This window comes from Cibotium barometz, chromosome 64 (assembly GCF_041138505.1).
Source record: "Cibotium barometz isolate CiBa-2024 chromosome 64, ASM4113850v1, whole genome shotgun sequence".
Taxonomy (NCBI): Eukaryota; Viridiplantae; Streptophyta; class Polypodiopsida; order Cyatheales; family Cibotiaceae; genus Cibotium; species Cibotium barometz.
This window is the reverse complement of record NC_141109.1, coordinates 27,918,148-27,936,726: the sequence shown is the minus strand read 5'-3', so window position 1 is coordinate 27,936,726 and position 18,579 is coordinate 27,918,148. Positions and strand designations below refer to the sequence as shown.

Below are 18,579 nucleotides of genomic sequence, written 5' to 3'. Positions count from 1 at the left end.
AAGAAAGGCATTCAATCATGGGTGGGTGAGTAATTGTCTAGTTCTACCGATTCTAGTGGTTGGTGGGTGGTGGCTAGCCCATGGGCCGTAGGTTGGAATTAGTGGAGTTTTAATAATGAAATTGAAATACTAGAAATATGCTTAGAACTCGAGTAGTTAAATAAAAACTTGAAGACTTCTCAAATGATTAGATCAACCGGTCTGCCTGATAGAAAAAAAGCGTTGATTTATTCAAGTTAAGTCTGTAATAGTTTTCCTTCTATCTGTTTTAATCAGGTGAAGGATAGTTTAGTTCTCTTGACCCCGTTAGAAAATTCGTTAAGAAATTCAAAAAGGTGGAATCGTCTCCATTTTCCAGGCAAGGGAAATTTTCTTGGTCTCAGTTTCGAAATGACCACCAATTTAGTCTCGTGTCCAGACATTCGTGGGCGAGGTCCTGAGTGGGAAACCTTGCCCCGCGCGAGAGGAAGCTACTTCCGGCTAACAACCAGGAATCTGGTGCACAGAGGGGGCAGAGCGGTCTCACAGCAGTAGGAACTTTCTTCGATATCAGTACAACCTATCACCTCTCGAGACAGATGGCCAGACTGAAAGAGTGAATCAGGTAATAGAAAATATCCTTCGGTCATGCTATAGCAGGGAACCCAAGAAGTGGTTAAGCCATTTGCACCTGGTTGAATTTGCTTACAATGCTTCTTATCATCGAAGCATTGAGATGAGCCCTTTCAAAGCTCTGTATGGACAAGATTGCCTTACACCACTGACTTGGTATGACCCATTGATCAGAGTCGAAATGTCTAGACAAATGCTTGATGACATGAACTAGCAAATGCAATCAATCCGTAAAGATATTAAGGAAGCCTAATGTAGGCAAAAGCAGTATGCAGATAAAAAGAGATCAGAGAGAAAGTTTGAAGAATCAGATATGATCTTCATTCGAGTACAACCAAAAAGAAGTTCCTTATCTTGAGGGAAGTACAAGAAGCTCTCTCCCAGATACTGTGGACCGTATGCTGTTATAAAGAAAGTAGGCGATCTAGCTTATAAACTTATTCTACCTCCTCATCTCAAGGTACATAATTTTTCCATGTGAGTTTGCTTAAGAAATATGTATCCAACCCGAGTCACGTGCTTGATGATGAACAATTGATTTCTCTGACTCAAGGTCAGATGGTGCTCCAATCTGAAGAAATCCTTGATGTTTGGACAAAGGTTCTTAGGAGAAGAGTCCTCAAAGACTTTTTAGTCAAGTGGAAGTTCTTCCGTCTACTAGAAGACGCCACCTGGGAGAAAGAAGAAGAGATGGTAAAAGATTAACCCCACTTTGCGAGTTGAGGACATCTCGCATTTTTCAAGTGGGAGAGGATGTAAGATTCCTCCTCAGCTTGAATAATGAATAAGCTTTAACCTCAATCCCCTGTAATCATTCCCTATTTCAGAATACAAGAAAATATTATTTTTCCTTGTTTTTGCCTAGAGAGAAGAAAAATTATAGAAAGAGGTAATTCAATATTGAGATATTTTTAGATATAAAAATTCTCTAATATCTAAAATATATTTCCTTGAACCAAAAGTTTAAAATAAATTCTCCAAGGTGCTATAGAAATCAATTAAAAATGATATAAACCTTAGCCTAAGGGTCTAGTTTTTTCAAAAATTTCTTGATTCTGGTCCAATTAAGGTTTCAATGGGCCAATAGGATTAATCCAAGTGTTGGGATGAGATAAATCCAATGAATAAAATAAAATACCCAAAAATAAGTAAATGCTCACATAAGATGAAGAGTTGATTGAGTACAAGGTTTATTAGTTAAAAATTTAGAGATATTACTAAAAAAATGAGATATTTTGGAGAAATGATAAATTTTTTACACCTTGGTAAGGAGAGGGGGACCTTTGAGGTAGTCGCCTCTTTCACATGTGTGGAAGGGTTTTTTGAATTCAAAAAATTATGATATTTTTTATCTCTCCTCTCTCCTGGATCAAACTAGATCAAAAGGAGAGCAACTGGTCCAAATCTTGTCCAAATTGAGTGAAACTGAAGCTAGAAAATTCCAGAACCTAGTTGGCCTTAGTTAGTGGCCTCCCTTACCTATAAATAAACCCTCATTCTTTTGTATTCTTATCTGTGAGCTATACCATGCCAGTATTACTACATTAAAATAATCATATTTTCTATTATCCCTTAGTTTTCCTCTACTTTTGGGAAGCTTGGAGCTTCTCTCTCTCTTCAACAACTGTTGGAGCTCTCTTCTCCACTTGTGAAACCAATTGATTGGTTGGGTGCTTCACTTATAGAAAAAGAAACAAGCTAATCCTTGAGGTAAGAATGGATTTTTATGGTTTTTTGTTAATTTTCTCAAATGACCTCTTCTCAACCCCTCTCAAGCTTGAGAAGTTTTCTAAATGGCTGTTTTAATTCAAATCAAGCTTTCCTTAAGAATCTTGATGTGTAATCAAGCAAAAGTTAATCTTTATGCTTATTTAGAATTCTTTCTTATGTATATCTCTCTCTCAAAAAGAATAGTCATTTCTTTTCTTTTTTTTTTGGAAAAATGATCCTTCTATTAGTTAATGAGAAAACGCCATAAGGCTACAAAGCTCACCTCACAAGGAGGGATAATAAACACAGTGAACACCGGAGCTCCACCCCCGTGGCCGCTCTCTGGGGGGGGCTACCTAGTAGTACACGCGGGAGGTGAGAAGAGCCAAACTGGAGGCCTGTAGTGCCAAGTGACATCCTCGCCCCTCGCGATGAGGAAAGGGCCAGGCTGCCAAGTGCGGAGGAACGCCTTGCGACGACCTCTCATGCGATCCAAGTCGCCCTGAAGTTTCCCCCCACTCAAGGTGTGAATGATGTCCACCCAGAGGCCTCCGCCGGTGGAGTCGCCTGGCGGTCTATGGCCTCCCTGCATCGGGCTCTCCATATGTGCCAAGCCGTCATGCTGCTGATCATCTCCCATCTGTGCCTGTCCCCCTCCTGGGAGACTGCCTAAAAGAAGTCTGGCGTCGGAACCACTGCCATTGCCCTGTTAGAGACCTGGATGGTCACACTGCCAGGGACGTCCTCGTATCCAAGGGCCGGGCTGTTGTCCGTGGCCCAAGCCACCGCACCCCACGTCGCCATCATCTCACTTGGCGAGCCTGCAAAAACCATCTTGAGAGCGCGTTGTCGTGAAGTGTGCGGTACAGCCAGGAAAGTACGAGACTTCTAGCTGTGAGAGTGAATGTCAAATCTAGCAAGGAAATTCACACACAAAATTTCCCAAGGAGTATTGAACATCACTATTTCCAATGACAAGTACATGTTTTCATTCACCTCAATACATCCTTGAATTCATGATTGCACAAAATTGCATACCAAGTGTTTGTTCCTTTACTCACTGACTTCTCTCTCGAAATCCTTTGAACCATTCACATGTAGGCATAACAAGGCCTTCCAATTTTTCCAATATACATGTGACCAGTTACATCCTTTACATCCAGTGCCATCAAAACCATCATATCAAGATGCTCTTTATCACCTGAAAACCTGCCTTAATATTCTAACATTTCACAAGCAAAAGATAGCATATGGCATAGCTATTTCATGCTCATAATTTCCAAAACTCAATCAAGCAAAAACAAGGCCATCTTCGCGTGATTAAATGTGCTTTGGATTCCTTTTTCCCGCAAAACATCAAGTTCCAAATACCATTAATTTGATCTCCCCCAGCCTTTTCATTCATTTCCAAATCCCCTTTAGGATTTATGAGTTTCGCCTTTTTCTAAATCAAAAGGGAAGTAAAAAAAAGCTTATATGAACATTACAAGTGAGTTTCACTTGATTTATTTTTGCTTAACTTATAAGTTGCCCAGGCGAAGCCACGCGATGCAGAATACACGGGAACGATACTCGCTTCAGCGCCGATTATGCGAAGGAGAACGTGGGGAGCAGCATCGCTTCACTGTTGATTTTGAAAATGGTTTTTCCCATAATTATATCATCATGTAGTACTAAATTTACTCTCTAATTCTAGCACCTACAAAGCACAAGCAGTATATATATTCTTGGAATAAAAGAAACTGGTCAAAATGGACGTTGTTCCCTAACTCTGCAGAATTTTTCCCTCACACTCTCTTTTGCCGCCGTCTGCCTCCGGTCCTTTTCTATTTTTCCCCGCGGAGAAGTCGTGCTTACCACCCTTTTGCAGCTATTCATCCGGATTTTCCAATTACAAAGGCTGCGCTCGCTCCAGAAAATTCTAAATAAAAGAAATATCTTCCTTTTCCACGTACGCTGCCACCCATTATGTATTACTTCTAACCTTAGCATTAAGGTTAGAATTCTCAATGCAAGGCATAACCTTAGCATTAAGGTTAAAGTTCTCAATGCAAGCGGTTCATCTATTTTTAATTCCCCCACATTCAATGAACTCTTCAGCACTGTGATGTTCATTAAATCTCCATTTCTCTTGACACCTTCATAGTTTATAAATCATCATATCGGCCCATGTGATTTATAGAATCCCCAATTGTTCATTCAAGTATTTCTCCATGTCTTCATAAATGCATTCCTTTGTGCATTGGTATGCCCTCATGCCATCATATATAACTGGATGCTTCTAACTTGCCCATGAGCTCTGAGTAACAGCAAAAACATCATTCTCCATACTCATATACAAAAACTCCTAGATCTGGCTCAGCCTCAGCTCGTCTTATTGAACCTCATTTACAATATGAACATATGTACATGGCATCATATAATGACTCGTCATGGCACTTAACCCCATGCATCTGGATGTGTATTTGATGGCCTCACATTTACGGTTTCACATCATAGACGTGCCATGGCACAACATCCACCCCCTCTAAACCTGCACATCCTCTGGTATGTGCCAAATCATCATCAAGGTCCACATATAACTGGATGTCGTCTTCATCTTCTGCAGTTCCAGGAAGATTATCCTCTTCCTCTTCAATCATATCCATACTACCACTGTCAAGCTTCTCATCCTGAATCTCTTGTGAATCAAAAGGATCACCATCATGCCTTCTTTTAAATATCTTGATTCTTTTGCCAGCCACAAGATTCTTTACTTCTGTCCCATCAAGCTCACACAGAGTATACGTGGCATTTCCATGCACATGCTTGACAATGTAAGGGCCAAACCATCTTTTTGCAAATTTTCTTTGAACAGTGAATTGGTTGTCAAGGCTACTATCATACATTAGAACCCAATCACCTTCTTCAATAGGTTTTGGCCGGAGTCTGTGTCTACTATCAAATCTTTCTTTATTTTTCAGCCTTGCATCTTTCAAGCGAGCTTTAGCAAGCTCTACATCTTCAGGCCTCCTCTCCAACTGTCTTATTCGCAATGCAAGGAGGTCATCTCTGCTCAATCCTTCGACCCAGGGCAATACATTCCAAGTTAGAATTACTTCTTCAACTGGCATCACTAGCTTCTGACCATACATTAATTCTGCAGGCATGTATCCTGTCACTGAGCTATGAGTTGTACGGTCAGCCCACAAGGCATATGGTAGCAGCTTTGGCCACTCTCTCATCCTTTCTCTGCATGCCTTAGCCAAAGCTTTAATGATTGGAGGATGTCCTCGCTCACTTTTCCCATTGCCCTCAGGATTGTAAGCACATGTTAGGGACAGTTTGATACCAATTCTAGAGAAGAATTCCCTTGCTTCTTCAACATCTAGCTCACCCCTATCAGCTGTTATTTTCCCAACACAACCATATCGGCAGATCACATCTTCCAAGAGAAATTTGCATACTGTTTCCGTACTCTTTGTTCTAAGAGCACGCCCTTCTACCTGATTTGTCAAATCTTCTCTTGCAAGTACAATGTACCGCATCTGCCAAATTCCCAAAGGCATTGTAACTAGATCCACTACCCATTTGTAGTGCATGGCAGGTGGGTAGGTTGGTTGCAAGCCATCACGATGCCGCACATTTGAGTACATTTGACATACCATGCATGTTTCCACATATTGGGAAATATCCTTGTACATTCCTTTCCACCAATATTTTTCCTTTATTTTGGTAAAGGTGGCCCACACACTTCTATGTCCAGCCCAGAGACTCTCATGGAATTCTTTACTAGCTTTCCTTGAGTCTCTTTATCACATATGACTCTCTGTGGCATAGCATTCCTCTGTTTAGGATGCTTCCAGAGATACCCATCCTTTAGGAAGTAACCATATGCTTTTCTGCGGATCCTCTTAAATTCTGAGTCAGACCAATTTTCTTGCCTTGTCAGAGTACTCAAATATTGACCAATAAGCAACCAATCTCCTTCATATATTTCCTCAATAAAAGACTCAAGTGCATTTGATAGGCAAATATGATCCCCTTTTGCATATGCTGTAGTATAGAACTTTGTACCCACATCATCAATGTCACTAATCATCTCTTTCTCATCTTCATACCTGGCTCTTGATAGCATATCTGCAACTGGATTATCTTTTCCCGCAATATGCTCAAACTCAGGATTTAGTGACTTGATATAAGCAATCCACCTAAGCATAGCAATATCTGGAGTGGTACAACTTGCTATCATCCCAAGAAGTGGCAAGCAATCAGTTTCCACAAGTACAGATGCCCCAATAAGATATTCTTTTTCACATTTTAGAGCAGTGACTATCCCCCATAACTCTCTCTTGATCTGTGGATACTTTCGTTGCCGAAAGCTTAACACCTTTGCTCCAAATCTAATTACATACCTATGATCATCCTCATCATCTTGCCCTACTGCCCATCCTATCCCAGTAGGACTAGTATCAACTGTAACAATCACAGGCCTGCCACACTCATAATCTGCCTTTCTCAAAATGGGTGATGATTGGAGCAAATATTTCAGCTTCCGCATAGCTTTAATATGTACTCCACTCCACAAAAATTTTTGATTTTTCCTCAAAAGTTGATAAAGAGGATCTGCTACATGTGCATAATGTGGGATCCAAATAACATAAAAGACACATGCTCCAAGAAATCTCCTCAGCTCTGTAACATTAATACATGTCTCTTTCATTCTTTGTATTGTATCTATTTTGGCTGGACAAGGTCGGCGTCCACTAGTACTACAAAGATGTCCCACTATTAGCACTTCGCCAACTCCAAACACTGATTTCAACCCAGATAAAGTAAGATTCACTTCTTCAAGTCTGGATAGATTCATGTCACAATCCTTTATGTGATTTGCCACAAACTTGCGGCACCCCTTTGAATCCAAATCCTCATCTTTGTCTTTCTCATCACAGCCCTTTATTGGCACATCATCCAAAAATGGCATAGTTTTTTGTGGTATGAAGTCTCGTAAGACTTTATTCATTCCATTCATCATATGTGCCACTGAGTTAGTTGCTCCCTGTGGTAAGGTACACATCCTTACTAATCCCAAAGGAGTTCTCATTGTGGTCAAGTCCCTGCTTTGTATATCCAGCTGGAACTGATCATATCCCGAATACAGATCACCCATAGAGTATATAGCTTTCCCTGCAAATGCTTCTGCAAACTCATCCACAATTGGACCTGCTCCCACATTCCTGATTGTGACTTTGTTTACAGGTTGCATGTCTTGAATAAAGCGCAATGTCCCATTTTTCTTTGGTACAGTAACCATCTGTTGGAATATGGGGCACATGAAGGCTCCAAGATTCCCATCCTGATCTTTTCCTTTAGTAATTCCATCAACTTTGGCAAGAGAGCCTTTGGTACTGGAATTGGCCGCAGGTTCCAGGGCACATGTGGAACAGTAAAGATCACCATTGGTGCTGTTACACTTGGATCAACACAACCTATCTCATGCGGCTGAAAGGCAAAAGCTCTCCCATGTTTTACAAGCATCTCCTCAAAGCATTCCCTTTCAACTGGCAACAGAAAATCCTTCTCACCAATCTTCAGCTCTTTCAGAGTTTCTTGAGTAAATTTATGCCCAATTTTCTTCGGATCTCTAAGATTTGGCTGCATAGAAGCTTCATCTATCTTCTCCTTGCTTCCTGGTGGCAAGGGCAAGGCAACTGGTTTCACCTTCTTTGCAACCGTTTTGTACTTTGTATCAACATGAGCATCCATCTCACAATTCACGTTTTTACATTCCACCCCCTCAAATTCCTGGATTATATCATACATCTCCACAAATGACACCTCTATCATTTCATTTCCACCCTGTAAGCATGCTCTTCCCATATCAAAAAGCACATCCATAGTATCTATAAATGACACCTCATCAAGCACCCCTGAAATAAACTCATTCTTCCCCAAAAGACCACACTACTCAAAACGTTTTTGTTCATTTTGTATATGTTTTTGCATGCCACGCTTCAAATCCTTGCTTTTTACAAAAACCAGTGACCCATAGCTGGAGAATCCCTGAAAATTTGCTGAAAAACTATTTACATTGATTGAGTCCTGTGAGAACTCATTTCCCCTTGTACCATTGGAATCCCGCTTTACAATGGCACCTGGCCAAAATCCCTCATCTCCCTGTAATTCATAAACTCTCTGTTTATCTTTGGGAGTGACTGTGCCCGAAGAGACTCACGATTCCTTTCATGATTAATGCAAACTGTCAAAAACTGAACAGCTTTTTTGCCATCTTTACTCCTTATTCTTGCATAGAACCATCATCCAAAACCTTTGTTTCCATCCTTACAGCTGTAATGTAGGGTTGCCCAAGGATAAGGGGATAGGATGACATCTCCTGAACAAAGAAATTCTGATCATCCTTCACATCCCCTATAGTTACCCTTACATTTGGACATGCTGCATAAAGCTCTCCAGATGAGTTATTGGCTGCTTTAATCATCCACCCATGATCCACATCCATTGGCCACTTACATTTGTTGTAGAGATTTTTAGCCATAAGATTTATTTCAGACCCATGATCAATTAGAGCGACATATGGCTCTTCCAAATCACCTATCTTGACAAGGGTTTCAGTGGTTGCTCTTGCCCAATGGCTCCTGGAGTAATAACTCTTTGTAAGGACTTCTTTTTCATCATCCTCTTCCACAAAGCGCACTTGTCGTGCCCCATCAACAGAGTGATTACATTCCACCACATTTTCTCTCTCTTCCTTTTTCTGTACCTGTACTCCATGAGTCTTGGAAGTGCTTGCCTCCCCTTGTGATGGAATAGATTCAATTATGGACTGCCTTTTTCTTCGTATAATATCAATTATCTCATCATGAAATTCTTTCTTTGCAATCCCCAAGACTTCCCCTAGTGTGAATTCCACCCTGCTGTTTAGAATCCTTTCTTCAAGTACCTTTTTGAGATCTGTTGCAACTTCAATGTCAGATTGAAGCTTGTAAAGTGGACTTTTCCCTTTACCCTTCTCCTTCATTTTTGCTGGCACTTCTTCCATTGAAACATCCTGTGGAGGTCTGCTATGCTGTGGAGGCATATGTGATGGCCCAGGATCCTTCTTTTCACTTCCACGTGTAACTCTTTTTGATGGCCCTCCTTCCTCATTTTCCCTTTTACGTTTCTCCTCTACCTGTGCCTCATTATTTTGGCATTTGGCAATATAGGCATGAATGGATAAAGAATCCACAGGCTCCTCCCAGCCAGTCTCAAGACGTATACAATCACCTGCCTCATGCAAAGCTTGCTTTGACACTTTCTTTGATGCAATTAATTCCATTGTTGATGGCCAAAAATCCTCATTCTCATAATCCTCATCATTCTCAAATCCCTGCTTTAATTGACCAACCTTTAATCCATAGGTTGCTGCCTCAACCATAGAAATGGCATGACTAGCAGCCATATCCTCTACCAGCTTTTTCATCCCTCCTTTCCCAAAGTTTTTACTCAATGGAAGACTAGTCTCTGTAAGATGGATTTTCCCATCTTTGAAAAACACAAGTTGATTTTTAAGAGCTTCTTTATAGCTAGTACAGTCCTTCTTTGCATGCTCTGGGTCATCACACCATATGCATCTATATGTAAACCCTTCTTTGCTTTGAGGTCTTTGCATAGAAGCCTGCCCCAATGGTAGACCTTTTTCTTCAATCCTGGACATCTTCAATTTTAAGTCACGCATACCCTTGATAAGCTCATCCATCGGCCCATCTATCTTTGGAATTGTAGCAGCTGGTTTGGATAGATTCTCAGGGGTAACAGCAGTTATTGGGGTTGCAGAGCCCATCACCATTTTATCCCTCCTCCGCTGTCGCTTTGCTAACATAGTGACTGCATCCTCAACATCATTCCAATCACTCTTTAATCCCTGTTCTGTATCCTTATCCTCAAGGAGGATTTCCAATTTCTCCTGGAGATCTTTCCCAGCTGCTTGTAAGAAGAGCTCTGTCTTTTCTCTGTCCAAAGTTGCACGCTCTATCCTTGACAACTGGGCATAACGCTTCTCAAACTCCCTTAGCAATTCTGTGTGGCAGAAATTCCCATTTTAGGTTTTGTGACCCATTCTAAGAAAGTTTGTTTGGTCACTCGCTCAGAATCCTCCATGAAGTATTCATCCTTTAAAGCAAGCTTGAACTCCTCCCAATTTCTGCCACCATGTGCCGTCTGCAATCCTCTTATGCGCTCTCTTATTTCAGGAACACATACCAGCTCAAAACTTCGAACCATATCCTCCTCAGTCACCCTGTTTATCTCCATCTCCTTTATATAATTGCACAGGTACTTTGTAATGTCCTTCCCATCAAATTGATCCACCTTTTTCACAATTGATGTGGAAATTTGTCCCCTCTCAGCAGCTTGTTGCTGTTGCATGTACATGGTAAACATTTGAAACATCTGCATAACTCCGGGGTCAAAATGAACCCCCTGACCCTCAGAATTCTCAGCCATAGCTTCCCTGTATATTTCACCACACTCTCACCCCAGCAGTTTCACGTCGGGTTCACCAAAAGATGTCGTGAAGTGTGCGGTACAGCCAGGAAAGTACGAGACTTCTAGCTGTGAGAGTGAATGTCAAATCTAGCAAGGAAATTCACACACAAAATTTCCCAAGGAGTATTGAACATCACTATTTCCAATGACAAGTACATGTTTTCATTCACCTCAATACATCCTTGAATTCATTCTGATGATTGCACAAAATTGCATACCAAGTGTTTGTTCCTTTACTCACTGACTTCTCTCTCGAAATCCTTTGAACCATTCACATGTAGGCATAACAAGGCCTTCCAATTTTTCCAATATACATGTGACCAGTTACATCCTTTACATCCAGTGCCATCAAAACCATCATATCAAGATGCTCTTTATCACCTGAAAACCTGCCTTAATATTCTAGCATTTCACAAGCAAAAGATAGCATATGGCATAGCTATTTCATGCTCATAATTTCCAAAACTCAATCAAGCAAAAACAAGGCCATCTTCCCGTGATTAAATGTGCTTTGGATTCCTTTTTCCCGCAAAACATCAAGTTCCAAATACCAATAATTTGATCTCCCCCAGCCTTTTCATTCATTTCCAAATCCCCTTTAGGATTTATGAGTTTCGCCTTTTTCTAAATCAAAAGGGAAGTAAAAAAAAGCTTATATGAACATTACAAGTGAGTTTCACTTGATTTATTTTTGCTTAACTTATAAGTTGCCCAGGCGAAGCCACGCGATGCAGAATACACGGGAACGATACTCGCTTCAGCGCCGATTATGCGAAGGAGAACGTGGGGAGCAGCATCGCTTCACTGTTGATTTTGAAAATGGTTTTTCCCATAATTATATCATCATGTAGTACTAAATTTACTCTCTAATTCTAGCACCTACAAAGCACAAGCAGTATATATATTCTTGGAATAAAAGAAACTGGTCAAAATGGACGTTGTTCCCTAACTCTGCAGAATTTTTCCCTCACACTCTCTTTTGCCGCCGTCTGCCTCCGGTCCTTTTCTATTTTTCCCCGCGGAGAAGTCGTGCTTACCACCCTTTTGCAGCTATTCATCCGGATTTTCCAATTACAAAGGCTGCGCTCGCTCCAGAAAATTCTAAATAAAAGAAATATCTTCCTTTTCCACGTACGCTGCCACCCATTATGTATTACTTCTAACCTTAGCATTAAGGTTAGAATTCTCAATGCAAGGCATAACCTTAGCATTAAGGTTAAAGTTCTCAATGCAAGCGGTTCATCTATTTTTAATTCCCCCACATTCAATGAACTCTTCAGCACTGTGATGTTCATTAAATCTCCATTTCTCTTGACACCTTCATAGTTTATAAATCATCATATCGGCCCATGTGATTTATAGAATCCCCAATTGTTCATTCAAGTATTTCTCCATGTCTTCATAAATGCATTCCTTTGTGCATTGGTATGCCCTCATGCCATCATATATAACTGGATGCTTCTAACTTGCCCATGAGCTCTGAGTAACAGCAAAAACATCATCCTCCATACTCATATACAAAAACTCCTAGATCTGGCTCAGCCTCAGCTCGTCTTATTGAACCTCATTTACAATATGAACATATGTACATGGCATCATATAATGACTCGTCATGGCACTTAACCCCATGCATCTGGATGTGTATTTGATGGCCTCACATGCACGGTTTCACATCATAGACGTGCCATGGCACGACAGCGTTGCCAGACGTGCTGTGCCTGTGGGCAATCCCATAAGCAGTGCCGCTGCAACTCCTGTGCATGGTCGCACTGAGGGCAGGACGCTGGGTGTCTGCCAAAAGCTAGCCATGCCCCCACTGCCAGTCCTCTATGCACTGTAAGCTAGAGAAAAAGTGTCACGTTCCGGGGCCGGAAGCTGGCCCAAAGGCGTTGCCAGAAGTCCCTAAGGAAGGCATGGGAGAGCCCCTGTCGCCGCCAATGCTCGGCCGTCGCGCCGCCGGGTGCCCGCTATCCTGTGCCTCTAGATCCGCTGCCCCAGCCTCGCTGTGTACTGAAAAAAGGGGGTGCCTGGGCTAGTAGGGGCCGAGTAGGGATCTCGCCAAAGCCACTCGCCTGGATCCCACTGAAGGCGAATAAGAGGCCTGCTGTCCCAAGCCCATGATCTCCAAGAATAGTCCTCCCCTATCGAGGCCGGTGAGGGGTCTACATTGTTGAAAGAACGGTAGAGGAGGAGGAGACACACACACAGGAGCAAACCCTAAAGTATATTGCAAACCCTAACCATAGAGGGAAGCCATGTCCACTCTCACACAAAGCATAATGCACTAATCCATAATCCACACAACGCACAATAAGTTGTGTCCACACTCTACTAACCCTAGCTAATGTCCATACACTATGACCAGCTGGACACGCGGTCATTTATGTCTCACACATGTTCCTACCTAATCTGCCAGCACATAGCATAGCTGGCCCATACTGACATCGAGCTTGAATATCTCAACAGCCCCTCTCAAGCTCATGATGTACTGCCGATGAAGATGTAGATGAGCTTGGGATATCAACACTCTCAACACTCCCCCTCAAGCTCATCCCATGTACTCCCAACATAGTCCGGAAGTACTCAAACTTCTCCCTGCTAAGTGGCTTCGTGAAGATATCAGCCACCTGCTCATCAGTCTTCACATAGTGAAGATCAACTGTACCATCCAGCACCTTCTTTCTGACAAAGTGATAATGGACCTCTATGTGTTTGGTCCTCGCATGAAACACTGGATTCTTTGCCAACTGTATACTGCTCATGTTGTCACAATGAATGACAACTTTCCCATCAAGAGGCTCACATAAATCTGCCAAGAGACTTTTTAACCATATAGCCTCACAAGTAGCAATGGCTGCTCCTCTGTACTCAGCCTCTGTATTGGACAAAGCAACTGTAGGTTGCTTTTTGCTACTCCAACTCACCACGGCACTTCCAAGTGTAAAAGCATATCCACTAGTAGACCTCCTGTCATATGCGCTACCTGCCCAATAAGCATCTGTGTAGCCATGTATGTCCAAGCTTTTACTACTCTCATAGAATAAACCATAATGTGCTGTGGTTTTCACATATCTCATGATGCGTCTCACTGCATCCAAATGTGGTTTCCTGGGGCTCTGCATAAACTGGCTAACTAGCCCCACCGCATAACTCAAATCCGGGCGCGTGATAGTCATGTATATGAGACTACCAACCATCTTCCTGTACATGGAAGGATCATCCAATTCCTCGCCATAATCAGCCCGCAACTTCACATTTTGCTCCAATGGTGTACTCATAGGCTTACACCCTGTCATGCCATACTTTGCCAACATATCCAATGCATATTGGCGCTGTACTAACCAAGTACCTTCATGATCTTTCACCACTTCAATGCCAAGGAAGTATCTCAACTCACCAAGATCTTTCATGTCAAATTGCCCACTCAAAGCTTTCTTGACATGCATCACATCTGCACTATGATCACCTGTAATAATCAAGTCATCCACATAGATGACTAGTAAAACAATCCCATGCTGTGTCTTCTTCACATAGAGTGAAGAATCTGCTGTAGAAATCTGAAAACCAAGTGAGATAAGATATCTGCTCATCTTATCACTCCAAGCACGTGGTGCTTGCTTCAGACCATACAATGCCTTTTTCAACCTGCATACGTGAGTGGGATATCTAGGGTGTACATACCCTTCTGGCTGTGCCATGTATACTTCCTCTTGTAGATCTCCATTCAGAAATGCATTCTTAACATCCATCTGATGCATTTCCCAGCCATTAGCTGCAGCCATAGCAATGACTGCTCTCACTATGCCCATCTTAGCCACTGGGCTAAACGTCTCATCATAATCCAATCCTTGGGTCTGTGCATAACCCTTTGCTACCAATCTTGCCTTATGTCTTTCAATAGAACCATCAGATTTGCACTTCACTTTGTAAACCCATTTACATCCAATAACATTCTTGTCCTTTGGTAGTGCAACCAAGTCCCATGTATCATTATGGACCAATGCGTCCATCTCCACATCCATTGCTTTTTCCCATACATGCTCTCCAATAGCCTCTGTATAGCATGTAGGTTCCACATGCTTCACCATAGATGTCATGTATGCATAGTGCATAGCCAAATCTCTATATGTCAATCTGTCAACAGGATATCTGACTCTCTGGGATATCCGCAATGCATGCGGGTCACTCTGGACACCTGTAACTCTAGCATGTGGTGGCACATATCTGTCCTGTCTAGCACCAGGTGTGCGTAAAACAGGTATGCCAAGCTCCTCATCCAAACTTTCAGAACTGGATGACTCATATCCTGTGATTCCAATTCCTTCAACTTTCTTTTTGCCTTTATCCATAGCACTACTCCCAGTGCTTACACTCTCATGCCTCAAACGTCCTGACCATGGACGTACACTGCTACTCTCAGCTTCTGCTGCTGCTGCTGGCCCAGACATAGTAGTAGAACTAGAACTTGCTTGTGGTGGCAAGTTCACATGTACATCAGCCTCAAGTGACTCAATAACTCCCTCATCTTTTGCTTTATATCAACTAGCAAGCTCATCAAACACCACATCACGTGAGATGACCACTTGTCTAGTTTGTGGATTATAACACTTGTAGGCTTTTCGATCCTGTGCATATCCAACAAATATACATTTCTCTGCCTTAGGATCCAACTTCCTTCTTCTTTCATCAGGCACATGCACATAAGCTATGCATCCAAAAACTTTAAGATGTCCAATGTCTGGCCTGTAACCTGTGAGCCGCATCTCTGGCGTGCTTCCATGAATGGCTGTTGTAGGTGTTTTGTTCAATATATATACTGCAGTAGCACATGCTTCTGCCCAATAGTAATCTGGCATGCTCTTTTCATTAAGCATTGCCCTTGCCACTTCACATATAACTCTATTCTTTCTCTCAGCCACACCATTCTGCTGAGGTGTATACCTGCAAGTCAATTGTCTCCTTATTCCATGCTTCCTCAAGAAATGCTCAAAAGCCTTTGAGGTATATTCACCACCTCCATCTGTCCTCAGACATTTAATCCAACAGCCATACTGCTTTTCTGCAAAAGCTTTGAAATCCATGAATTTTTCCAACACTTCACTCTTACCTGTTTCCACATAGCCTTTGACATCCATTGGCTTCATGTGCTCAAACCATTCACCATGACATGTCATATGGTTTGATGCTCCTGAGTCCATATACCATGTATCATCATTCTCAGCATTTGTCGTCATAGAACCCACAACATGCTTCATGGCAAACAAATGATTTGCAGTTCCATCATTGCTACTTGATGCATAGTTGCCACCATGTTGTGCATAGTTTCCACCATAATGACCACCACGTTGTGCTCTTCCCCCTCTCAAATCATTCTGTTTGCGAAAGCAATCTCTCGCCATATGACCATATTTGCCACAATAATGGCATTCCACATCTTGCATAGAATTTTGTTGGCCTTGCCAACGTCCTCTATAGATCCCAGCCATTTGCTCATGATCCTGTAGCCTAATGGAGAAGGCACTAGTCTAACCGAAAATTCTGGGTTCGAGATCTCTCTCCTCATCAACAATCTTTTCTTTCCCCTTTCGTGTGATAGCTCGCACGGGTGATGAATCTAACTCAATCATATTAATTGAAGGATTAGTGGTAGGTGGTGCACTAGACGAAGCAACTGCTAGAGAACTAGGAGACCCCCTCTGAAGAAGTGTCCAACTAGGGCCCAGGCGTTTCTCGGCACCAATACGATGATTAATGGGGCCGGGGGGTGGCAAAGTGGTGCTCCTATTCATCAAATGGTGCATCTTCATGTAACACATATCCTCTGTGTGCCCCCTACCCAAACATTTCTCATAATTGTAAATAACAGAGGGGCAATCTTTGGAAAGATGGCCGGATACATGACAAGCCCGACACACCATGTTGGTGGGGTTAGGCTCAGGGCGACGTGCAGACAATAAGTTTTGTTGGCGCTTTAAAAAATTCACATCAAGAGTCACTGCCTTCACATTTTCATTAAGTTGGTTCATGTAATTTGTCATCATGTTTTTCAAATCTCCAATACTAGACGCGGTGCTTTCATACCCATCCCCTCCCTTGTGATTTGCTGGGGTTGGAGTGGTAGAAGTAGAATCAGGGTAAGTTACATACGGTGATGGAGCATGAGGGGCAGGAACATAATTTTGTGAAGAGGTTAGGGGATCCACTACGCTAGAAGAAGGTGGGGGTGCTAAAGGCAAAAGAGGTGGTGAGGTCACTTGAAGGTGAGGTGGTACAACAGGTGGGAATTGGAATGGTTGAGTTGGTTGAAGTTGAGGCACATACGATGAGGTTGGCCAAGGTTGTTGTGGGGAGGGCAAAACTGGAGTATGTGGTGCTAGCCATGGATAATACGAGGGAGATGGAGTCGTGGCCTGTTGTGGCTCATAAACACATCGATAAGAACTCTCCACATTAATAGCAAAATTGATGGCTGTATTCAAGTCATTTGGAGCTTGAGCTCTAACCAAAATTTGGATGCTAGGGTGTATGCCTCGTAAAAACGAGTCCATGATGGTGAGTGGGTCAATGTTAAAAATAGGACTGTAATGATCAATAAAGTTTCTAAACCTCGTGGCTGCTTGCTCCACGGTCTCATGCGGGTGATTTTGCTTGAATGAGCGTAATTGCTCAAAAAATGCAAAGAAGTTTGGAGGTTTGCAAAATTCAGCCAAGAATTTTTTCTCAAAATTGGCAAAGTTCGGGATGGAGTTTGGTTGCTGTTTGGCAAACCAACTTGAGGCCTCTCCCTTGAGTGTAGTGCTAAAGTAATTCATCACATGCCCTTCCTCGACAATGTGTGAGGTCAAACAAGCAGTTTTAAAATTGTTTAAATGAGCAGTGGGGTCCTCCAACGGCGTCCCATAGAATGTGGGGAATGGGATGAGGGGTGCATCAGGACGGGCCAAATTTGGTGGTAAAACCAAAGGTGATTGAATGGCGAATGGAGGAGGAATTGGTGGTTGAGCCATAATTGGAATTGGTGTAGAAATTACTATTCTAGGTGAACTCCCCCCCGATAATGGTGAAGGAGGTGAATTGTGTTGCTTCGCTTTCTCCCTTTTATGGTATCTCTTAGCTCGGTCACTCTCCCTCAAGCTTTCTTGCCAATCTTTGGCACTTTGCATAAGTCCCCTTTCTAAGTAGGTTCGTGTCGTGGAACCAAGACTAAGTCAAGGTCCCACCGGGCGTGCCACTGTTTGGGAAATATCTGGACAAGCGAAGCAAAGGGGACAAAACTAACAACCCCTCCAGATATCCAACAAGGAATAATACTACACTCTCCCAATACCTCAATGGAGAAGACACTAGTAAATACGAACGTGTGCTATGAACTTTTCTGACAAATGACAAAATATCGAGAGAATACTACGGTAACAATGGAAGCAAAATGTAGTGTGAAATATGCTTTGTTTATTGGATTTGGTGTGCAAGTGTTTGATTTACAAGACAAATTTATGAAGCTATTTATGATGAGAAGAAAGAAAGAGCGAGGAAAATCTTATCTGGCTACTTCTTCTTGATGTTGATCTTGATGAAACCTTTGTGTGCTTTCCGATGATGTCTCCACGATGAACAATTCCCTCACGACCCTCAAGGGGTTGAATTTTAGAATGCTTTGAAATTTTAAAATACAAACAATTACGAGGGTTTTCTAATATGTGGCTATATGAATGTGTGAATGTGAAATTAGGA

The 18,579-nt window shown here is 42.2% G+C and overlaps 1 protein-coding gene across 1 annotated transcript; it reads right to left on the bottom strand.

Annotated features, from left to right (window-relative positions):
• Positions 1-16,373: 16,373 nt before the first annotated feature.
• On the bottom strand, positions 16,374-17,396 carry LOC147603478 (uncharacterized). Its single transcript, XM_086796967.1, has one exon. The coding sequence runs from the start codon at positions 17,394-17,396 to the stop codon at positions 16,374-16,376; it is 1,023 nt and encodes a 340-aa protein (XP_086653093.1).
• Between the last annotated feature and the right edge of the window lie 1,183 nt (positions 17,397-18,579).

Coding starts and splice junctions, on each gene's coding strand:
- LOC147603478 (XM_086796967.1), bottom strand. CDS start 17,396: ATGGACTCGTTTTTACGAGGCATACACCCTAGCATCCAAATTTTGGTT.